We start from the raw sequence: 19,081 nt of genomic DNA on the forward strand, positions 1-19,081 counted from the left end.
CACAGGCTAGAATACGATGTGCTGTTTTCCATCTAGCTCACCAACCGTTCTCAGTTTATAAGCACGATGAGAGATCCCAGGTTTTGGACTGTACCTGCCAACAACTTCCAATATTTTCCCATATTCTTCACTTGGATTTTTTAAAGCTTTCCTCCTCGTGGATATGTTGTAAAAAAGGTCCTCTACCTGAAATGAAGATTGATTTTTTTCTTGTAAATTCAAAGAAATACATGGAAATAAAGACCCACGCTGTCTACCTAAAGCTGGCTAGCAGAGAATCCAACTATACTTACCAACCGTACAGTTCCAAGCACTGACTGGGGGAGGGGGCAAGAGATAAGTCAGCCTTAACAAACAAAGGAAATAAAGGGCATTTTTCCTGCTTCCCATATTCATTCACTGATTTCTCAAATAGGTACTGGGGGCTATCTCCAGGTCAGGTTCTTTGCTTTGTGTTGGGAATACAAAGACCAACAAAGCACAGTCTTACCCAGGATGGCACACAATTCAGTGGGAGCAAACATGTAAATTTACAAATAATTATACTATAACATGGCATTCAAGCATATTTTCCAAACTGAGAATTCTTTTAAAATTTCTGAGATCATTTGGGATTCTTGGAAATCACACTGTGGCCATCCTATGTACCAGATCTGTCTTAGCATGCACTTAGAAGCACGCATTCATTTCTGCCTCCTGCCTCCCTTGTCAAGGCAAGGGTTGAGAGCCTTCAGGGAAATGTGTGCTAGCTGGGGCTGAGGTGGAGGGGTGGGACGCATAACATGACAGCAGGATGCTTTGTAGGCTCACACAATGGGAAGAGACCAGATGTGGCACCATAGAAATAAGGCAGCATACTAGATTTTCTCTGATTAATGATATAATCATATTACTCAAACACTCTCTGAGTGGGCAGGTATTCTTTGTTCCATTTGAGAGATGGGAAAAGTGAGGTTAAGGGACACTGAACAACTTGCCTCTGGACACACAAACACTGAGTGGCAAGGCTGAGACTCTAACTCATGTCTTCTAGAGCCAAGTTTAAAGGTCCTTTCAATGCCAACTACTTTGCCACTGACTTCTGCCATCCCATACAAGAATCTCCCAGGCTCTGGAAAAAGATGGAGGGAGTGCGCACAGGCTACCATGCCATAAAAGCCAATGACCAGTCCTCTTGTTTAGAAAGAAACAGCTTTCTAGTAACTAGCAAAGATTCATTTTATTATTACTTTGAAAAGTCAGAGATAATTTTATTTTTTTTGAGACAATTTTATTTTTTATTTCAATATTTATACAAAGCTCTTTGTCAACAATTTATACTCCCTTGTACCATTCTTACCGTGATCTGGGTCCCCTGATTGCCTGCACATGGTTTAGGAGGAGCTTTCAGCTTTCCATCTGAATAATTTGCTCTTAACAGAAAATATAAGAGATTATTAATATCCAAAAAGCGGAACATCTACCCAAAGGGTAAAAAATGAAATTATATCAACAATAAGGTAATGCTATGTTATCTACTGTCTTAATCACCATTTTCCTCTTTTTCTACTATTCCATTATCATTCCAATTAGATACCAAAAAAAAAAAATCCCTCTTCTTCTAGCAAATGTTGCTTTTTAGTGCCTGAGTTTTGAGCTACAAAGCAATAGTTTTGCCATTGCCTATGGTGACAGTAACATCTTTTTGGTTAATTCTGTAATCATTTATGGAGGGGCTACCACATGACAGGCCTGTAGAGGCCCTGGTAACAAAGAAAGACCCTGGAGAGCTCTCAATCTAGGGAACACACTTTTTCCTAACGTGGAGAACATTGTGCTAAGTAATCTAGAGAAGCAAACATTCAGCTTGGGGTTGGGGAGGGGGCGGTGAAAGCATCACAGAAGAGATGGCAATTTATCTGGGCTCTAGGGAGGAAGAGTTTCAGAGAGAAAGCACAGAAGACCATCCAGGAAGAGAAAAACATAAAAGCTCAGAAACTTTGGAACACCTGGCAGCTGGAATTTGTGGAGAGAAGAAGCTGGAAAGGTGGATGGAGAGCACAGTGTGGGTGCTGTTTAGGGACGGCTCTGGATTTCATAGCACCATAGAAGGGGAGCCATTGGCGGTCATAAGCAGGAGCATAATATAATGTCAGTGGTGAAGGAACAGAATTTGTCCCAGGCTATTTAGGAAGACATTAATTCACAAGTATCTCCCTATTTTGTTAGAAGGAATTTTTTTTTTTTTAAGATTTTATTTATTTATTTGACAGAGAGAGAGAGGCAGCGAGAGAGGGAACACAAGCAGGGGGAGTGGGAGAGGAAGAAGCAGGCTCCCAGTGGAGCAGGGAGCCCCATGCGCGGTGCGATCCCAGGACCCTGGGATCAGCCCTGAGCCAAAGGTAGATGGTTAACAACTGAGCCACCCAGGCGCCCCTGTGAGAAGGAATTCTGATCCTTCACACAGCGTCAAACTCGCCTAGCAACAGTGCTGTCTACTCTGGAATGCTCCCTGTTCCATTACGTTACACGTCTGTCTGCTGAAGACTGACAAACAGGCAGAACTGCCACTGTTGGAGCTATTTTCCGTATTAATTTATGGACAATCTGTATGATTAAAAGAAATTCTTTTTAAGGTACTCCTAAATAAGGTACTCCTGTCTTCTACTAGCAAATGGCCAGTGCTTATAAAAACAGAGGTGTACCTCTGATTCCTCAAATCCTGTTTTTGTTCTGTTCCAAACTGTCAGCCTTTGAAGACTGGGCCAGCACAACAGAGAGCCAGCAGCCCCCCGTGGGAGGGCAAGCCAGCAAAGGCATGCACGTGGGGCAGGGAGCCAGGGTCTCAAGAGCCAGCTAAGGACCCGTGGGCCTCTGGCACCCCAGCCACAGCCCTGTCATCAGACAAAGTGATATCCTACTAAAGGGCTCAGGGGCAGAATAACATCCACACCTACCACCTACTTAGAATACATCTGTGTAATAGAGCTTGTAAGCACTTATATGTCACATATTTTCTGTTAAGGATCCAGGAGTAAGATTATTACCTAATAATCATCCCTGTGGATTATCCACTAGTCCATAGAAAGGAAAGGAAACTTACCCAAGATTTTGGTCAAAAAAAATGACACTGGTGTTTAGATAGAGTCACTTTGAGATCTAGGCATAAAGCATGTTTCGGGATGAATATGTGAATAAAAGCAGACTGAGCCATACCTGTAGGCGCACTTTGCATCAGCTGTTTTGGTTGTAATAGTAACATGAGCCACGTGGCTGATGCTGGCTAAAGCCTAAGGAAGAAAAGAAAATGAAATGAAAGAAAAGCATTGCTGGGTCACCCACTCTCACCCCATTAAAGACAAAGATGGATCTAAATTATCCCTTCCATTTTGTATTAGCAAATGGCAACAATGGGCATTTTGTTCCCTCACTTTCATGACGTGTTAAGAAAAGGATATCAAATTGCATTTGTAGCATATTATCAGAACAAGCGGAAAATACATATTTGAAAAAGTCCAAAAGGAAACACAACAGAGTATTTTTTAAATTTATTTTAAATCCAGTATAGTTGGGGTGTCTGGGTGGCTCAGTCAGTTATGATCTCAGGGCTGTGAGACAGAGCCCCACAATGGGCTCCAAGCTCAGTAGGGAGTCTGCCTGAGACTCTCTCCCTCTGCTGCTCCCCCTGCTCCCGTGTACACAAGTGCATGCACTTTCTTGCTCTCTCTCAAATAAATACATCTTAAAAAAAGAAAAAATAAATAAATCCAGTATAGTTAACATACACTGTTACGTTAATTTCAGGTGTGTAATACAGTGATTCAATAATTCTATACATTACTCAGTGCTCATCACAGTAAATGTACTCTTAATCCTCTTCACCTGTTCCACCCATTGTCCCCCACCTCCTCTCCTCTGGTAACCATTAGTTTGTTTTCTGTAGTTAAGAGTCTGCTGTTTGGTTTCTCTTTTCCCCTACCTCGCTTGTCTGTTTTGTTTCTTAAATTCCACGTATAAGGGAAATCATATAGTTATCTTTCTCTGACTTATTTCACTTAGCATAGTACCCTTTAGCTCCACCCACATCTTCGCAAAGAAACTCACCAGAGTATTGATGTATTAGAAAAAAGTGCATTCAGGCAGCAGAATTACAGGCATGCTTAATATTATTCTCAATGATTTGCCTCCCAACAATTTGAAAACTTGCCTTCAGAAATGAGGGCACTCCAAATACATAATGTTGCATACATACACAAAACTGTTTTCTGTAAGCACTTAGAGGTTTAGAAATGTAAATTTTAAAATTATCTAATTAAGAAAAAACAAATTTGGAAAAAAAATGACCATTTTCCCCTCTTATAACCAAGACTGCTTTCCTAGCCCACTGGAATCCGTTTCTTCTTTCACAAAAATGACATCACAGAACATAAAAATGCAACCAGGCACTGTGATGAGGTCTGTGTGACAGCATCTCAGCAGACAATGAACACAACCTATGGCAGGTTTAGTTCATTAATAAGGAACTTGGCTTAGGCTCAGAGATTATCAGGTCCTAGCTGGATTTCCCTAGTTTACGTGACTGAGCTAATTTTTATCATTAAAAATGCACATGATTTTGAGACCTGTGTAAGGAAGACATTAAATATATACAGTACATACTCCATCCCAGAACCCCGAGATCATGACCTGAGCCAAAATCAAGAGTCTTGGATGCTTAACCAACTGGGCCACCCAGGTGTCCCACGGATGTTATTTCTATAAATTTACCCTGAGACAGTAATTAAACAAAACACATTGTATACGAATATATAAATACTCACCAAGAAAATGGCAAAAAGCATAAATGTTCAACAGGAAATCATTTAAACTACAGTACGTTCATATAATAAAACTATTAAAAATTACATAGGACTATATATATACTGAATGAAAAGATAACCACAGCGTATTGTCATAAAATTATAAGATCCTATTTTAGTATTAAAATGTTTTTATCTACTTTTTATATTGTATGTTCCTCCGATGCATCACATAATTTTATTCACAAATATTCCCATATATATTTTAAATAATAAGGACTCCTCCCTAGTAATAAAAACATACTATTTTTTATACCAAGAAAATCAGTTTCTTTTTTATTTTTTTTAAGATTTTATTTATTGGAGAGAGAGAAAGAGCACACTCAAGAGAGAGCACAAGCGGTGGAGGGAGAAGCAGGCTGCCCATCAAGCAGAGAGACCGATGTGGGGCTCGATCCCCGGACCCGGGGATCATGACCTGAGCCGAAGTCAGCCAGCCACTTAACTGACTGAGCCACCCAGGCATTCCAACAATTTCTTCTTAATATTATCAACTGACCAATGTGTTCAAATTATCTGTCTCAAAAATTTTTTTCAGTTTGCTCAAATCAGGATCCAAGGAGCTGGTTCATGTGCTTCTTAAGCCTCTTTTTTTTTTTTCTTTAGAGAAAGCAAGAGAGAGCATGACAGGGGTGGGGTGGGGGCAGAGGGAGAGGGAAAGAAACTCTTAAGCAGACTCCAAGCCCAGTGTAGAGCCCCAGCTGGGGCTTGATCTCATGAACTTGAGATCATGACCTGAGTTGAAATCAAGAGTCAGACACTTAACCAACTGAGCCACTTGGGTGCCCCAAGCCTCTTTCAATCTACAGGTTTTTGTTTCCTTCTCCACTTTTCTTCCTTGCAGTTTGTTGAAGGAAACAAACAAGACTTTTATCATGTGGCTTCCTAATCTCTGTATCATTTACCACGCTCCCTTGCCTCCTATATTTTCCCAGTACGAGCACTTAGTAAGCATTAAACAGATTCGCATTTGATAATTTGACAAAAAAGCTTTGTGGGTGGTGTTGCATTCTCCATCAAAAGACACCTAACATCTTGGAAGGAGGTTGTATCTGTAGATAAAACAGTTTTCATTGTGTTAAGTACTTATGAACAATCCTTGATTCTCGAAAGTGAAATTTAACTAAGTTTGTTTGATTTACATATATTTAACAAGTAAAAAGAATCACATCTTATTTACCTGTTGAGAAACATATGTTGACAAATGGCAGAAATGTCATCATAGAAGGATACTTCACACATTTCTTTAATCTTTAGCTTACCTCACCCCGAAAGCCATAGGTAGAAATACTAGCTAAATCCTCAAAGGACTGCAGTTTACTTGTAGTGAACCTCTCACACACAATATCCAGATCTTCTTTCTAGAAGATACCAAAAAATAAGTAAATAATTATGTTATTCATTTTTACCAAATCTTGAATTTCCCTTCTCTGGAGTGAATTCAAGAAGAAACCCCTCTTAGGGGATGAATTTTAAAATCAGCAGTAACTTCCTCATGTGGCATCCAGAATGCCACACTGTCCTGGTCTCCCTTCTCTCTCACGAGTCACATTTCTCATCTGCATTTGCTGGTTCAGGCTCATCTCTGATTGCAGAGTAACCCAGGACTCCAGCCTTGGACCTCTTTGCTGTCTACACTCACTCTCTTGAGGAGTTCTCCACCCACATGAATTTTATAAAAATCATTATTATTATTAGAAAACTTCTTTATTAAAAATCTACAGAGGCATTTAATTACAGTAAAACATACATAACAAACTTCACTATTTTTAAGTGTACAGTTCTGTGGCCGTAAATACACTGCACTGTCGTTTAACCATCACCACTATCCATCTCCCGAACTCTTTCATCCTTCCAAACGGAAACTCTGTCCCCATTAAGCGATAACTCTCCATCCTCCCCTCCCCCAAGCCCCTTGCAACCACCATTCTACCTTCTATGAATGGGACTACTCTAGGTACCTCTTAGACGAGGAAACATACAATATTTGTCCTTTTGTGACTGGCTTACTTCACCTAACATAATGTCTTCACGGTTCATGCACATTGCAGCATGTGTCTGAATTTCAATCCTCAATAAGGCTGAATAATACTCCATTATGTGTATAAATCACATTTTTAAATCCACTCATCTCTGGAACCCTGGGCTGCTTCAAGCTTTGGCTATTGTGAATATGTTGCTATGAACATGGGGGGACAAAGCTCTTCAAGACCTTGCTTTCAATTCCTTGTAGTATACACTCACAAGTTCTACTGAATTGCATGGTAATTCGGTTTAATTTTTTCAAGAATCACCATACTATTTTCCACGGTGGCTACACTATTTACATTCCCACCAGCAAACGCACAAGGGTTCTAATTTCTCTATATTCTTTTTTTTTTTTTAAAGATTTTATTTATTTATTTGACAGAGAGAGAGAGACAGGCAGCAAGAGAGGGAACACAAGCAGGGGGAGTGGGAGAGGAAGAAGCAGGCTCCCAGCGGAGGAGCCTGATGTGGGGCCACGCCCTGAGCCGAAGGCAGACGCTTAACGACTGAGCCACCCAGGCGACCCTAATTTCTCTATATTCTTTATAACACTTGTTATTTTATTTTACTGTTTTTAGAATAGCCATCCTAATAGACGTCAAATGGTGGTTGGTCATTGTTACTTTTATTCTTATTTCCCTAACGACTTGGTATGTTCAGCACCTTTTCATGGGAGTCTCATGGTTTCTAATACCATCAAAAGGCAATATACCAAATTTTTATCTCCCCAGTCCAAACCTCTATGCTGCCCTCCAGACTCATACGCTTACTCAACTAAGAGCCATCTCAAGGTCACCATGCCCCCAAACAAATTTCTCATCTGCCCTCAAGTGTGTTTTTTCCATTGGCTTTCCCACTAGTAAATGGCAACTCTGCCATTTTGCACAGGTCAAAACCTTGAAATCATTCTTGACTCCTTTTTCTCTTACACCATGCATCAGCAAATTCTGAGAGCTCTGTGTTCATAATCAATGCAGAATCTCATTGATTCTTGCCTCTCTACTGCAACCAAACTGGTCCAAGTCATGGTCACCCTTCTCCTGGACTGCTCCAAGAGCCCTCTCACTGCCTCGGTCCTGTCCTGCTACAGTCTATCTTCCATATTCTAGACAAAAGGGTTCCTATAAAACTCACCAAACTATGTCACCTCTTTGCTCAAAACCCTTTAATAGTATCCCACCTTATTCAGAGTAAAACTCAAAGATTTTACAATGGCCCACAAGGTCCTACGTGACCAGCCTACTTCTCTCGCAGACTTCATCTCCAGCTATTATTCCACTCCCTCACCCTGTTAGACACACTGGCCTCCTTGCTGGTCTTTAAACAAGTCAAGCGGGCTTCCATTTCATGGTGTTTACATGTTCTGTCAGCGCAGAACATTCATCCTTTAAGCAGCCTCATAACTCTCTCCTTGACCTTATTTTCCTGAATAGTGTCCAGCTTAGAATATGTATTCCAAATATATTTATCATCGGTACTGAAAATTTGAGTTAAATATCCCATCCACAAAAGCCCAGAGTTTCCCGAACAGGGAAAGGCTCTATCACTTCCTGTTAGATACACCCCACAAAGCACACAAATAGCCTGCTCCTCTGAGGTTTTACTTACCCTGATCCCAGTGCCATTGTCTTGGATCTGAATCAACTTGAGGCCTCCCTCTTTAACAACCACTTGGATACTGGTGGATTTTGCATCTAAACTGGCAAATTAAACAGAAAAAAATTTTTATTATTCTGCAACTATTTTAATATATATATTTTAATATAAGCCAAGGTAGAACAAATTCCAGATAAATACAAGACTGTTTAGTGTGTTTTTCCCTCTGTTTTATAGGCTCTGTGACTACACTGTAATGAGTTTACATGCTGTGAGAGAAAGGGAGAAGAGAGAGGCAGAAGGAGGTAATCATCATTTCCAATAAGACATTAAACACCACTTCTGTTCCTCTGGGAAAGAAAGTGAAGTTAAAAGTAGGATCCTTTTACCACATGCCTATTTCTTACCCTCTTCTCAACTGATTTTGCCATTTATTACTTCAACTTTATTCAGTCTCAGGTTCCCAAGTGACCCTAATGAGATGCCATATCAAAAAAATCATAAATTTGTTTTTCTACTATGTATTCCCTTTTAAGAAAATACGTTTTGTTGGGGAAAAGCAAAAAAGATGACAATGCACAAAGTTCTTTGAGAAGCCAAGAAATCTTTTGTACTTTCAAAGAGTAGCCAACAATCACAGAGAGCGTGGGCTACAGAAAACAAATTCAGTCTGTGGCTGCATGAGAAAGAAAAGTAATCTGCTCTTCACACAGAAACTTCTTTCCTCAAAAATCAGACAATAAGTTACTTAAACATTAAAGGTCTTTCTCAGAAACCCTTGAATTGAAGTTGTATTAGCTATCTTGGTTCACATTCTAAAAAGAGCATAACTGGACTCCACACAAAATCCCTGCCCATAGAACTAATTATAAAGCACTTAGCTAATATGTTCAGTTTGGTTGTGCAGTAGTCTGGCGCATTACCGTAATAGGTCCAAGTTGTTCTGTCAGTGAATTCTAACATTGTAGAAACAAAAGCCGGCCTTTCCAATAGGTGAAAGGAGAAACCGTTCCCAGGTTCCCCGCTTCTTTTGTCTACCTCCTAATTCTGTTCCTTTACCTCAGTGGTCCCTTCTGCCCTGTTCTTTTAGTCCCATTACCCTGAGTGGTTGTTTATGCTTTCACAATCAATCTCCTTACAAACCCACCATTCTTAGCTCATGTTGTTCTTTTCGTGTATTTATTTTATTAACATCAATTGATTTCAACACGAAGGTAACGTTTAGGTACATCATGAGTATGTCTTTTTGAAGTTTATACCCAGATTTTTAACCTCTTCCTTCCACACTGTCTGACACTTCTAAAACATTAGAATCCACGGGATACCCCATGAAATCAGGTATCTTCGATGTGTCCCTCCCCAAAAAAGGTAAAGGAGAGGAAAACACTAAGCTGGGTCACTAATTTGGCAACACAGCAATCATAAGTTAAACCCAGACAAAATCCATCGGCCTGTCCTAAAATCTCGATAACTTATTTGGAATAAAAAATCAAATGAATTGCATTCTTGAAAGTTCATGGGTTATTTTTGGAATAAGCAAGAAACGTTAACACGCATAATACGGTACCCTCTGAAGTATGAATGGAGATCGTCCCCCCGAAAATTTTTATGCATTTAAAATTTTGCACCTTCTGTACATATAATTTTAAAGTATTTCCCTTAACTAATGGCGCCATTAAAACAATACAACGTAGCCCTCCACTTGGACCCAACAACCCTACTAAAGTCTCGCGAGAGCAGTCACAAACTCGCGGTACTCGGGAAGGAAGATGGCAGGACCCACGAGGCCTCCGGCGCCGTGGGCATGCGCCGTACACGCCTCCGCTCGGGGCAGGGAGGCGTATCCGCGCGCCATCCTGAAGACAGGCCTGTTAAGTCGTAGCTAATAAGGAAGCCCGGCTCCAACTTCCTCCCTACCAGTTCTCAATCATCTCCTTGATGGCATTAGCCGGCCGCTGGATAACTTCCCCTGCCGCGATGCGGTTCACCACTGTCTCGTCCAACCGCCGAATAACCCCCGCTACGAGCGACATTTTGGCGCCAGAGGAGCCTAAGTTACGTGGAGATGCTCACCGGAAGTGTCTTCAGCCAATCACCTCAGGGCTTGGTGCTCACGTCTTTTCACCGACTCTGTTTACGCGGTCTTGTCCCACCTTCCCGCGGCAGCCGCTTTCCGAAGGAAGCTATTGATTGGACAGCTGGATGCCAGTCAAGTTTCTTAAGTCCGCGGGTTCCTGGGTCTCTTGGTCCCTCCCTAGAGCCCGACTTCAGGCCACCAGTTAGAAGGGTATGCGCCTGCGCGCTGCCCGCTCTCTCCATTGGCTCCTTCCTGGGCTAGGGAATACGAAATCTCCAGCCAATAGGAACGCAGGTGGCGTAGCCGGAGGTTGGTGTCCCCCTGCTGGGGTGATTTGGCGCAGAGCGGAGGAGGTGCTTGCTCCTGCTCCTGCTCCTCCCCTCTCCTTGCGGCCTCTCGGAGGTCGGCCCTTTTCTTGTGGCCTGCAGTAAAATGTGGATGACGCCCAAGAGGAGCAAAATGGAAGTCGACGAATCTCGGGTTTTCCGGACCGAGTGGACCCAGCGTTACTTGGTGGTGGAGCCTCCGGAGGGCGAAGGGGCCCTGTGCCTGGTCTGTCGCCGCCTCGTTGTAGCCACCCGCGAACGCGACGTCAGGCGCCACTACGAGGCCGAGCACGACTACTACGAGCGGTATGTGGCGGAGGGCGAGCGCGCGGCCCTAGTGGAGCGTCTGCGGCAGGGCGACTTGCCCGTGGTCGCCCCGCTCACTCCCGAGGAGAGAGCTGCTCGTGCAGGCCTCGGGCTCGCCCGCCTCTTGGCCTTGAAGGGTCGCGGCTGGGGTGAGGGGGACTTTGTGTACCAGTGCATGGAGGTGATGCTGAGGGATGTACTGCCCGAACACGTAAGCGTTCTGGATGGCATTGATTTATCTCCAGAGATCACGCGGCAGAGGGTCCTGAACATTAACAAGAATCTACGCAGTCAGCTTTTTAACAGAGCCAAGGACTTTAAAGCCTATTCCCTTGCCTTGGACGACCAGGCCTTTGTGGCCTATGAGAACTACCTCCTGGTCTTTGTCCGCGGCGTGGGCCAGGACTTGGAGGTGCAAGAAGAGCTTCTGACCATAATCAACCTGACTCGTCACTTCAGTGTTGGTGCTCTTATGGCGGCAATCCTTGAGGCCCTGCAGACAGCAGGGCTTAGCTTGCAGCGAATGGTTGGACTAACCACGACCCACACACTGAGGATGATTGGTGAGAACTCAGGACTAGTGTCATACATGAGGGAAAAGGCTGTAAGCCCCAACTGTTGGAATGTTATCCATTATTCAGGATTTCTGCACTTGGAACTCTTGAGCTCCTACGATGTAGACGTGAATCAGATCATAAATACTATATCAGAATGGATAGTTTTGATTAAGACCAGAGGCGTTAGGCGCCCCGAATTTCAGGCTTTACTAACTGAATCTGAATCAGAGCATGGCGAAAGGGTTAATGGACGATGTCTGAACAATTGGCTTAGAAGAGGGAAAACTTTAAAACTAATATTTTCCCTGAGAAAAGAGATAGAAGCATTCTTGGTTTCAATAGGGGCAACAACGGTCCATTTCACAGACAAGCAATGGCTGTGTGACTTTGGCTTCCTGGTGGATATTATGGACCACCTTCGAGAACTCAGTGAACTATTGAGAGTCAGTAAAGTCTTTGCTGCTGCTGCCTTTGACCATATCTGTACCTTTGAAGTGAAGCTGAATTTACTGCAGAGACATATTGAGGAAAAAAATCTAACACACTTTGCTGCCTTCAGAGAAGTTGTTGATGAGCTTAAACAGCATCTTAAAGAAGATCAAAAAATATTTGATCCTGATAGGTATCAAGTTGTGATATGTCGCCTACAGAAAGAATTTGAGAGACATTTCAAGGACCTCAGATTCATTAAAAAGGACTTAGAACTTTTTGCAAATCCTTTTAACTTTAAACCTGAATATGCACCTATTTCAGTAAGAGTGGAGCTAACAAAACTTCAGGCGAATACTAACCTCTGGAATGAATACAGAGTCAAAGACTTGGGGCAGTTCTATGCTGGATTGTCTGCTGAATCTTACCCAATTATCAAAGGGGTTGCCTGTAAGGTGGCATCTTTGTTTGATAGTAACGAAATCTGCGAAAAGGCTTTTTCATATTTGACTCGAAACCAACACACTTTGAGCCAGCCATTGACAGATGAGCATCTCCACGCCCTGTTTAGGATTGCCACAACTGAAATAGAGCCGCATTGGGATGACCTTGTGAGAGGAAGAAATGAATCCAATCCATAAGCTTTGGTAGTACAACATTGAGACACTCAAAGAGAATTTCATTCTAAAAGCAAACATTTGTCCGATTATTCAAGTTAATTAATTTGGATTGTGGCAAATCATCAAGTTTATTCATCCAAATTGATCATGATTCAGATTCTTCTGACAAATGTTTTTTTCATCTCAAGAGGCAGCATGGGACTGAGACATGCAAACACCTTTTTTAAAATTTAATTTAATGACAAAGTCATTGTCTTTTGCTTTTATGATATTGTTTTTAAAGAAGTTCAGTACTGATAATGTGAGTTGAATTAGAAGTCTGTTTTTCAGATGTTTTAAAGAAATTTTAGGTGTTATTTTAACAAAGTGTTAAAATTCTGATGCATATGGTCTGAAGTTATCAACTCCTTAAATGTATGTTTGAGCCAGTTTGCAGAAACTCACATAGCAAGTTCAGAAGTTTCTGAGAAGGAAAAACGTACATACAGTGGAGGTATTTTGTCTAACTATCAAAATGTTTGAGACTATATTTTTTTTTAACATTTTTCTGAGTCTGAAGTCAATACTGACCGATTTCCTCCCTCACCCCCCCAACCTGCCCTAGCGATAATATTACTAATAGAAGAAAATAATTATACAAAATTTTAGTCAGAGGAGTTAAGAATTATTTTTAAATTGCTGGTTTAGGAGGCTTCCTGCATTTTGGAGATCAGACTATCCAGTTACTGGGGGGGTCTCCCCTGAATTTTTCACAGTTGGGTGCTGTTTTATCAGCTTGCCTATTAAAGGACTACGGTAAGTATAGAATCTTAATGATTGCCCATTAGTAATTCTTTATTCTACTCCAGATAGAAGTTTGGCCCTGTCAAAAAAGTATGACAGAATAAGATTATTGCCCTCCAGGATCAGGAGGTGTGAGATATTTTAGCTTATTATGCATGGGTGTTACTGCTTTATAAAGAAATCCTGTTTAAGGAAACCCTTTATTTTAGAGTGATATGACGTCAGATTGTGTTAGCTGCTGGAAGTGGATTTATAGAATTTAAAACTGTCCCACACATTCTATATTTAAGATAGTGCACAAGTAGAAATATTTAACTCTCAAGAAGCAGCTTTATTAACAGATTGCAGCAATTCTGTATTTCTAGTGAGACATCTGCTTTGTGTAAAAAACAGTAATTTCCAAACTTACGTTAACCATGAAAAGGAAATCTTACACAGTAAAGCCAAATACATAAAATGATTTAAAAGCAGGACCCAACTTAGAGGTTATCTCAAGTACAATTTGCAAACTTATGCTAAAGTCCTGTCGTAACTATTGTAACATGTTATTCTTGTTCACTAATCCAGCAAATTCATGGAACCAGGATACGATCAACAATTTAGTCAAAAGAGATGGCATAAAAGCTCAGGAACCAAAATTGTGTCAGTGGTTCTCAACCAGAAGCGGTAACCCCTCTTTCCAGAGGTTGTTGGAAAACATAGGGGACTTTTTTGGTTGTCAGTCTTACCTGGGGGGATTCTGCTGGCATTTAGGCGCGAAGGAACCCCCCCCACCCCCCCCACCCCCGCAGTGCGTAGGACAGCCAGGCACAAAGGAGAATTATCCTTTTCAAAGTGCCAGTAGATCCCCCATTGTAGATTATTTTATTTTGAGGGAGAAGGCAAATTACTGGTAGAAGCAGAATGAGAAAGGCGGGTCGGGCAAACTGACACTACTTGATAGGAGAGACTCATTCCAACATTCCAGGTTTGCCTAGTAAGATGAGGTAAAGTCCTTGATAGATTCTGGTAGCTCACAGTAGCATTTTAAGTCAGTAGCTTATATTGAACTAGAGGAAAGAGCTCTATTCTATTAAACGTAATTAGAGCAGAAGAGCAAGTATTAACAAGCTAGTAATCGAAAATGGTCAAGTTGAGATTTTTGGTGAACAGGGAGTAAGCTTAAATATCTGGAAGAAAAACAATGAAAAACCAACCAACTCCTCCCCCCCCCACCCCCCGCCCCGCAAAGAAAAAAAAATCTACCGGTAATTTGCCAGTAGTTTGGAGTCTTCTCTTTCATGTCAAGTGCTTTATTGAAAGAATGTTTGGAGGACCTGCTTCTGCTTTCCTACCCTAGTTCCTCAAATATTGAAGTCTTGTACATTTTGTGAAGTTCCACTATATATTTTGCTTAAGGTAATAAAACTAGTTTGCGTCATATAGTACTGAGTTGGGGGGAGAGATAAGCTAAGGATTTAAAACTGACCCTAAATAGTAGAGAATTTGCTATAAACTAGTCTTGTTTGTAAAAAAGAAAAATGTGTGTATATTATTGTTTTCTGTATTAAGTAATTCTGTAACTGCATGGCAGTCTTTTAAAAATTTTTTTTTACAAAATAGTTGTTACTGGTCCTGTCGTATCAGTGAATATAGTTAAAATAAGTACTATTTTTTAAAAACCCTATGTCCCTCTATCTCCCATTCCTACTAGTTTTCTTAAAAGATTTGTCTGTATTCCCAGTCTCTCAGTGCCACTCAAACTGCTCTACCCAGCTAGATCCTCGTCAGCATTCTTACCCTCTGACACCACTGACTGCTCTTCCTTGAAGTACTTGTATATGTTGGCTTCAGGGGTAGATACTATCTGCAGGTATGCTTTCTCAGTCTGCTTCATCGGCACCCCTATCCCTTACATGTCTGTGTTCTTGTGATTTTAAAATTTTGTTGTAGAGCTACTTTCTGCATCATCTTAGTTGCTCTCATCCCTGTCCATGGCTTCAGTTACCATCTGTATGCAATGACCCCCAAATTCATATCTCCTTTCTAGGCCTTTCCTAATTCATATATCTATATAACTGCTAACTTAAGTCCCTCTGCTGACTTGTGGACACCATAGCATGTCACTGATCTTGCCCCCAGATCTGCTCTTCTTCTGTTCCCTCTTCCAGTAGATGGCACTACTGCTACCAGTTGCCCTAGCCCAAGCCAAAAACCAATCTATCCGTGACCCTTCATCACATCCACTCGCGAAAACCTTTGTGTTAGGTCTACTGTCTCAAGTTTTTCTCATTTCTCCAGTGCTACCATCCTGATTCAGGCTGTCAGCCTACCTAAATTATAGCAACAGCATCCTTGTTAGTCTCTTTTTCTCTGATTTTGATCATTTTTTATGCTGCAGCCAGATTGTTCCAAAAGACATACTGGTCATATCTCTCCACTGCTTTCACCATGACATAGGATAAGATACAATTTCTGTTCTCTTTGAGGTGTCAGTTTAAATACCACTTCCTCTAGGAAGGCTTCACTGATGCCCTCTAGACTAGGTGCCCCCACTGTGCACTCTCTAAGTACCCTTTTCTTTTCCCAGCCATACACTTGGCACATTTTGTTGCTATTTCTTATTGATCACTGCTAGACTGTAAGCTTTACCAGGGCAGGGACTGTGCCTTGCTAGCTGTTCTGTCTGTAGTGCTTAGCACAATGCCTGGCATTCCAATAAATGTTTGGATGAATAAATATATGTGTAGTGTTTTATGATCTCTGAAGCCTTTTCATAGTCTCATTTGACCTTCACCGAGGTCTTCCTGCCTTAGCCTGCTTGTTGGGTAATTGTTATTCACATATTATGAACTAAGAAATGAAACTAAGTTCTTTGTGACTAGGGAATTGTATTCCCAGAATTTAGCTCAGTGCTTGGTATGTGGCTCAAATATTTTATTATGTGAATGTTGTCGAGGAAACAAACTTAGATTGCAATTTGCCCAAGTAAATTTAAGTAGTAAAGCGAGGATTCAAACCCAGGTATACTTACATAAATCTATGGAATATTAAGTCTTTACCTCCTTTATTTAGAAGTCTTAATTTCTTTTCTTTCTTTTCTTTTTGACCTTTCTTTTTTCTTTCTTTTTTTTTTTTTCTTATTTCCAAAGGTAGACTTGCAAAGGAACCTAGTGAAACAGATTGAACAACTATTTAGTGGACTAAAACAATACTTTGGTAATTAAAAAGTTACACTCAGTATCAGAAAAAGATAATGCCGTTTAAAATACTCATTTTCCTTTTGTAAAGTATCAATCCTAGAAGAAAATGGCATACTATTTATTTACTTGCTACTTTTCTTTACAGATGATTTCTGGCTCTTCTGGGATTTAAAAGTAAGTAAATTTAATAAAATATTAGAGGAATGACTTGGTCTTCCTGGTCCCTAGATACCCAGTTCTCTTGCTTTCTTGCCTACAGAATATCCTTATCACTTCTCCAAGGAACCAAAAGTGACATGTAGTCAAGGTGTACTTCTTAGATTTGCTGTATTTCTTTGCTTTCTTGTTCACATGTCTCTGAACTTAATTTTTGGGTAACCAGGGCTTTTGGGATTCGTGGAAGAACTATACCCATAGTCTTTTTTCTTGAGCCATTTTGTCCAACTTAAGGGATTAGCCAGTGTTATACTAAGTTGGACTTTTAGTCTGAGGCACATTAACTCATCCAGAAATCTTAATAGTTGGTATGATAGTCATCCAGTGATCCTTGCTGCAAAACTGGGTGTTAATGGGTTTCTTTAATCCTTTGGATTAAAGAATTTCTCAGTTTTATCTTTTCGTGATAGAGAAGTAGCCTCATCCTATCCAATAAGTACTCGAATTTATGAACTCTACCCCCTTTCATTTCTGCTTGCAAATTGATGAATTCTGAGGTCCTCTCTTTCTTACACATTTTGTCAAATGCAGCCAACAGCAACCATAAAAAACAAAAAAATGTGTTTTTTTACTCCCCACCCCCCTTCAGTAAAGGGTAGATTCTGTGCCTTCCAGGTTTTCCCAGGAGATAGTTTCACCACTCCATAACATGAGTTGCTCCCATAAGTTATTTCTTCCATCCTCCAATAGCAATTTCCTGAACGCCTACCAACTAAGCCAGTGTGTAGTATGTTGAGTTTTTTAAAAAAGGAGCCAATTTCTATGTAAGGATAGGTGAGGTTGTCACAGTAGCAACAGCAAAATCTCAATGCCTCGGAAACTTCTCTCTTGCAACTTGGCTAGGGACTTCGCTCGAGGTCAGGGGTCAACAAACTACAGTCCACAGGCAAAATCCATCCTGTTGCCTGTTTCTATAAATAAAGTTTTATTGGAAGACAGCCTTGCCCACTTATTTATATCTATGGCTGCTTTTGCTCTATGATGGCAGAATTGAATAGCTGTGACAAAGAGTGTGTACAACCCACAGAGTCTAAAATATTTACTATGTGACCCCACAGAAAATGCTCACCGATCCCTGCTCTAAGTTGTTCTCATTCTGGGACTCAGGTTAGCCAGATATCATGTACGGTGTGGCTGCTTATTTTGGGAAATGAAAAAAAATGCAGCAAATCACTTAGAGGCCCGTAAAGCACTTTCACTGCCCAAAACAAATCCCACGGCCACACCAAAGTTCTAGGAAGACTCTAATCCTTCCATGTGCCTCAGAAGAAAACCAGAAATACTTGGAAGATGACACTAGATTAACACATGGTTATATCTCTCCATTTATCTAATTTCTTTAAAAATATTTTTATTGAGGTAAAACATATTCAGTAAAGTGTGTAAATATTAAATGTATGCCTCAGTGGGTTTTTATATACACCCTTGAACCCCTCCAAGATACCGAACATTTTAGCACCCCAGCAGATGCCCTCATGTCCCTCCTGCACACAGATAACACTGTTCTGGCCTTTATCACCAGAGTTTACTTTTGTCTTTTTAAAGCTTCATGTAAATGTAATAATTATATGTGCTCTTGTGTCTTTTGTTCAATACTATGTGACTCATCCACGTTGCATGTAGCAGCATTTTTTACTTCTGTGCAGTATTCCATTGTACGACTGTACTGCAATTTATAAATCTGTTCTACTGTTGATGGAAATTTTGGTTGTTTCCAGTTTGTGGTTATTATGAATAAAGTTGCTATAAACATTTTCGTATCTGTCTTTCAGTGAACATGTGCACCCATTTCTCTCAGTATACTCTGTTGTATCTTTAAAGGCTTTTAAAGATATTCATTAAAAACAGATCATTCCACTTTTTGCCTGTAATTATTCATACAGCAACCAGAGTGATCCCTATTGTAAAAATATAAATCAGACCATGCCAGTCCTCTGCTCAAAATCCTCCAATGACTTAGTATTCTAATTAGAATAAAATCCAACATCTTTATTGTGGTCTGCAGAGCCCTGCATGATCTGCACCCCCATGTAACCCTTGTTCTTCCTACCCTGTCTTCCCTTGTATCCTTCAGTCCCTTTCCCCTACCCTCAGTCATTCTGTATTGAACACTGCTTGTGAGT

At 40.8% G+C, this 19,081-nt stretch overlaps 2 protein-coding genes across 8 annotated transcripts in view; one reads left to right on the forward strand and one right to left on the reverse strand.

Annotated features, from left to right (window-relative positions):
* MLH1 (mutL homolog 1) overlaps positions 1–10,722 on the reverse strand; it is a 43,054-nt gene extending 32,332 nt beyond the window's left edge. For 3 of the 7 annotated variants that reach the window (XR_008960682.1, XM_026496703.4, XM_044383288.3), the window contains exons 1-6: positions 10,380–10,554; positions 8,475–8,565; positions 6,101–6,199; positions 3,196–3,269; positions 1,340–1,412; positions 95–186 (exon numbers count right to left, since the gene is read on the reverse strand). Coding sequence is in view for 3 of the 7 variants with exons in the window: in XM_026496703.4 (XP_026352488.2) it covers positions 95–186; positions 1,340–1,412; positions 3,196–3,269; positions 6,101–6,199; positions 8,475–8,565; positions 10,380–10,495 (545 nt within the window). In the remaining 4 variants the exon portion in view is untranslated. Of the gene's footprint in view, positions 1–94; positions 187–1,339; positions 1,413–3,195; positions 3,270–6,100; positions 6,200–8,474; positions 8,566–9,385; positions 10,321–10,379 lie in introns of those variants that run through there. The other 4 variants (XM_057316052.1, XM_048216283.2, XM_048216284.2 and 1 more) reach the window with 4 other exon arrangements.
* Positions 10,723–10,829: 107 nt separating this feature from the next.
* On the forward strand, positions 10,830–18,710 carry EPM2AIP1 (EPM2A interacting protein 1). The gene has a single exon (XM_026496706.4). It carries the CDS (start codon positions 10,972–10,974, stop codon positions 12,796–12,798), a length of 1,827 nt encoding a protein of 608 aa, XP_026352491.1. The 5' UTR covers positions 10,830–10,971; the 3' UTR covers positions 12,799–18,710.
* The last annotated feature ends 371 nt before the right edge of the window (positions 18,711–19,081 follow it).

Source organism: Ursus arctos, unplaced genomic scaffold, assembly GCF_023065955.2.
Source record: "Ursus arctos isolate Adak ecotype North America unplaced genomic scaffold, UrsArc2.0 scaffold_20, whole genome shotgun sequence".
Lineage (NCBI taxonomy): Eukaryota > Metazoa > Chordata > Mammalia > Carnivora > Ursidae > Ursus > Ursus arctos.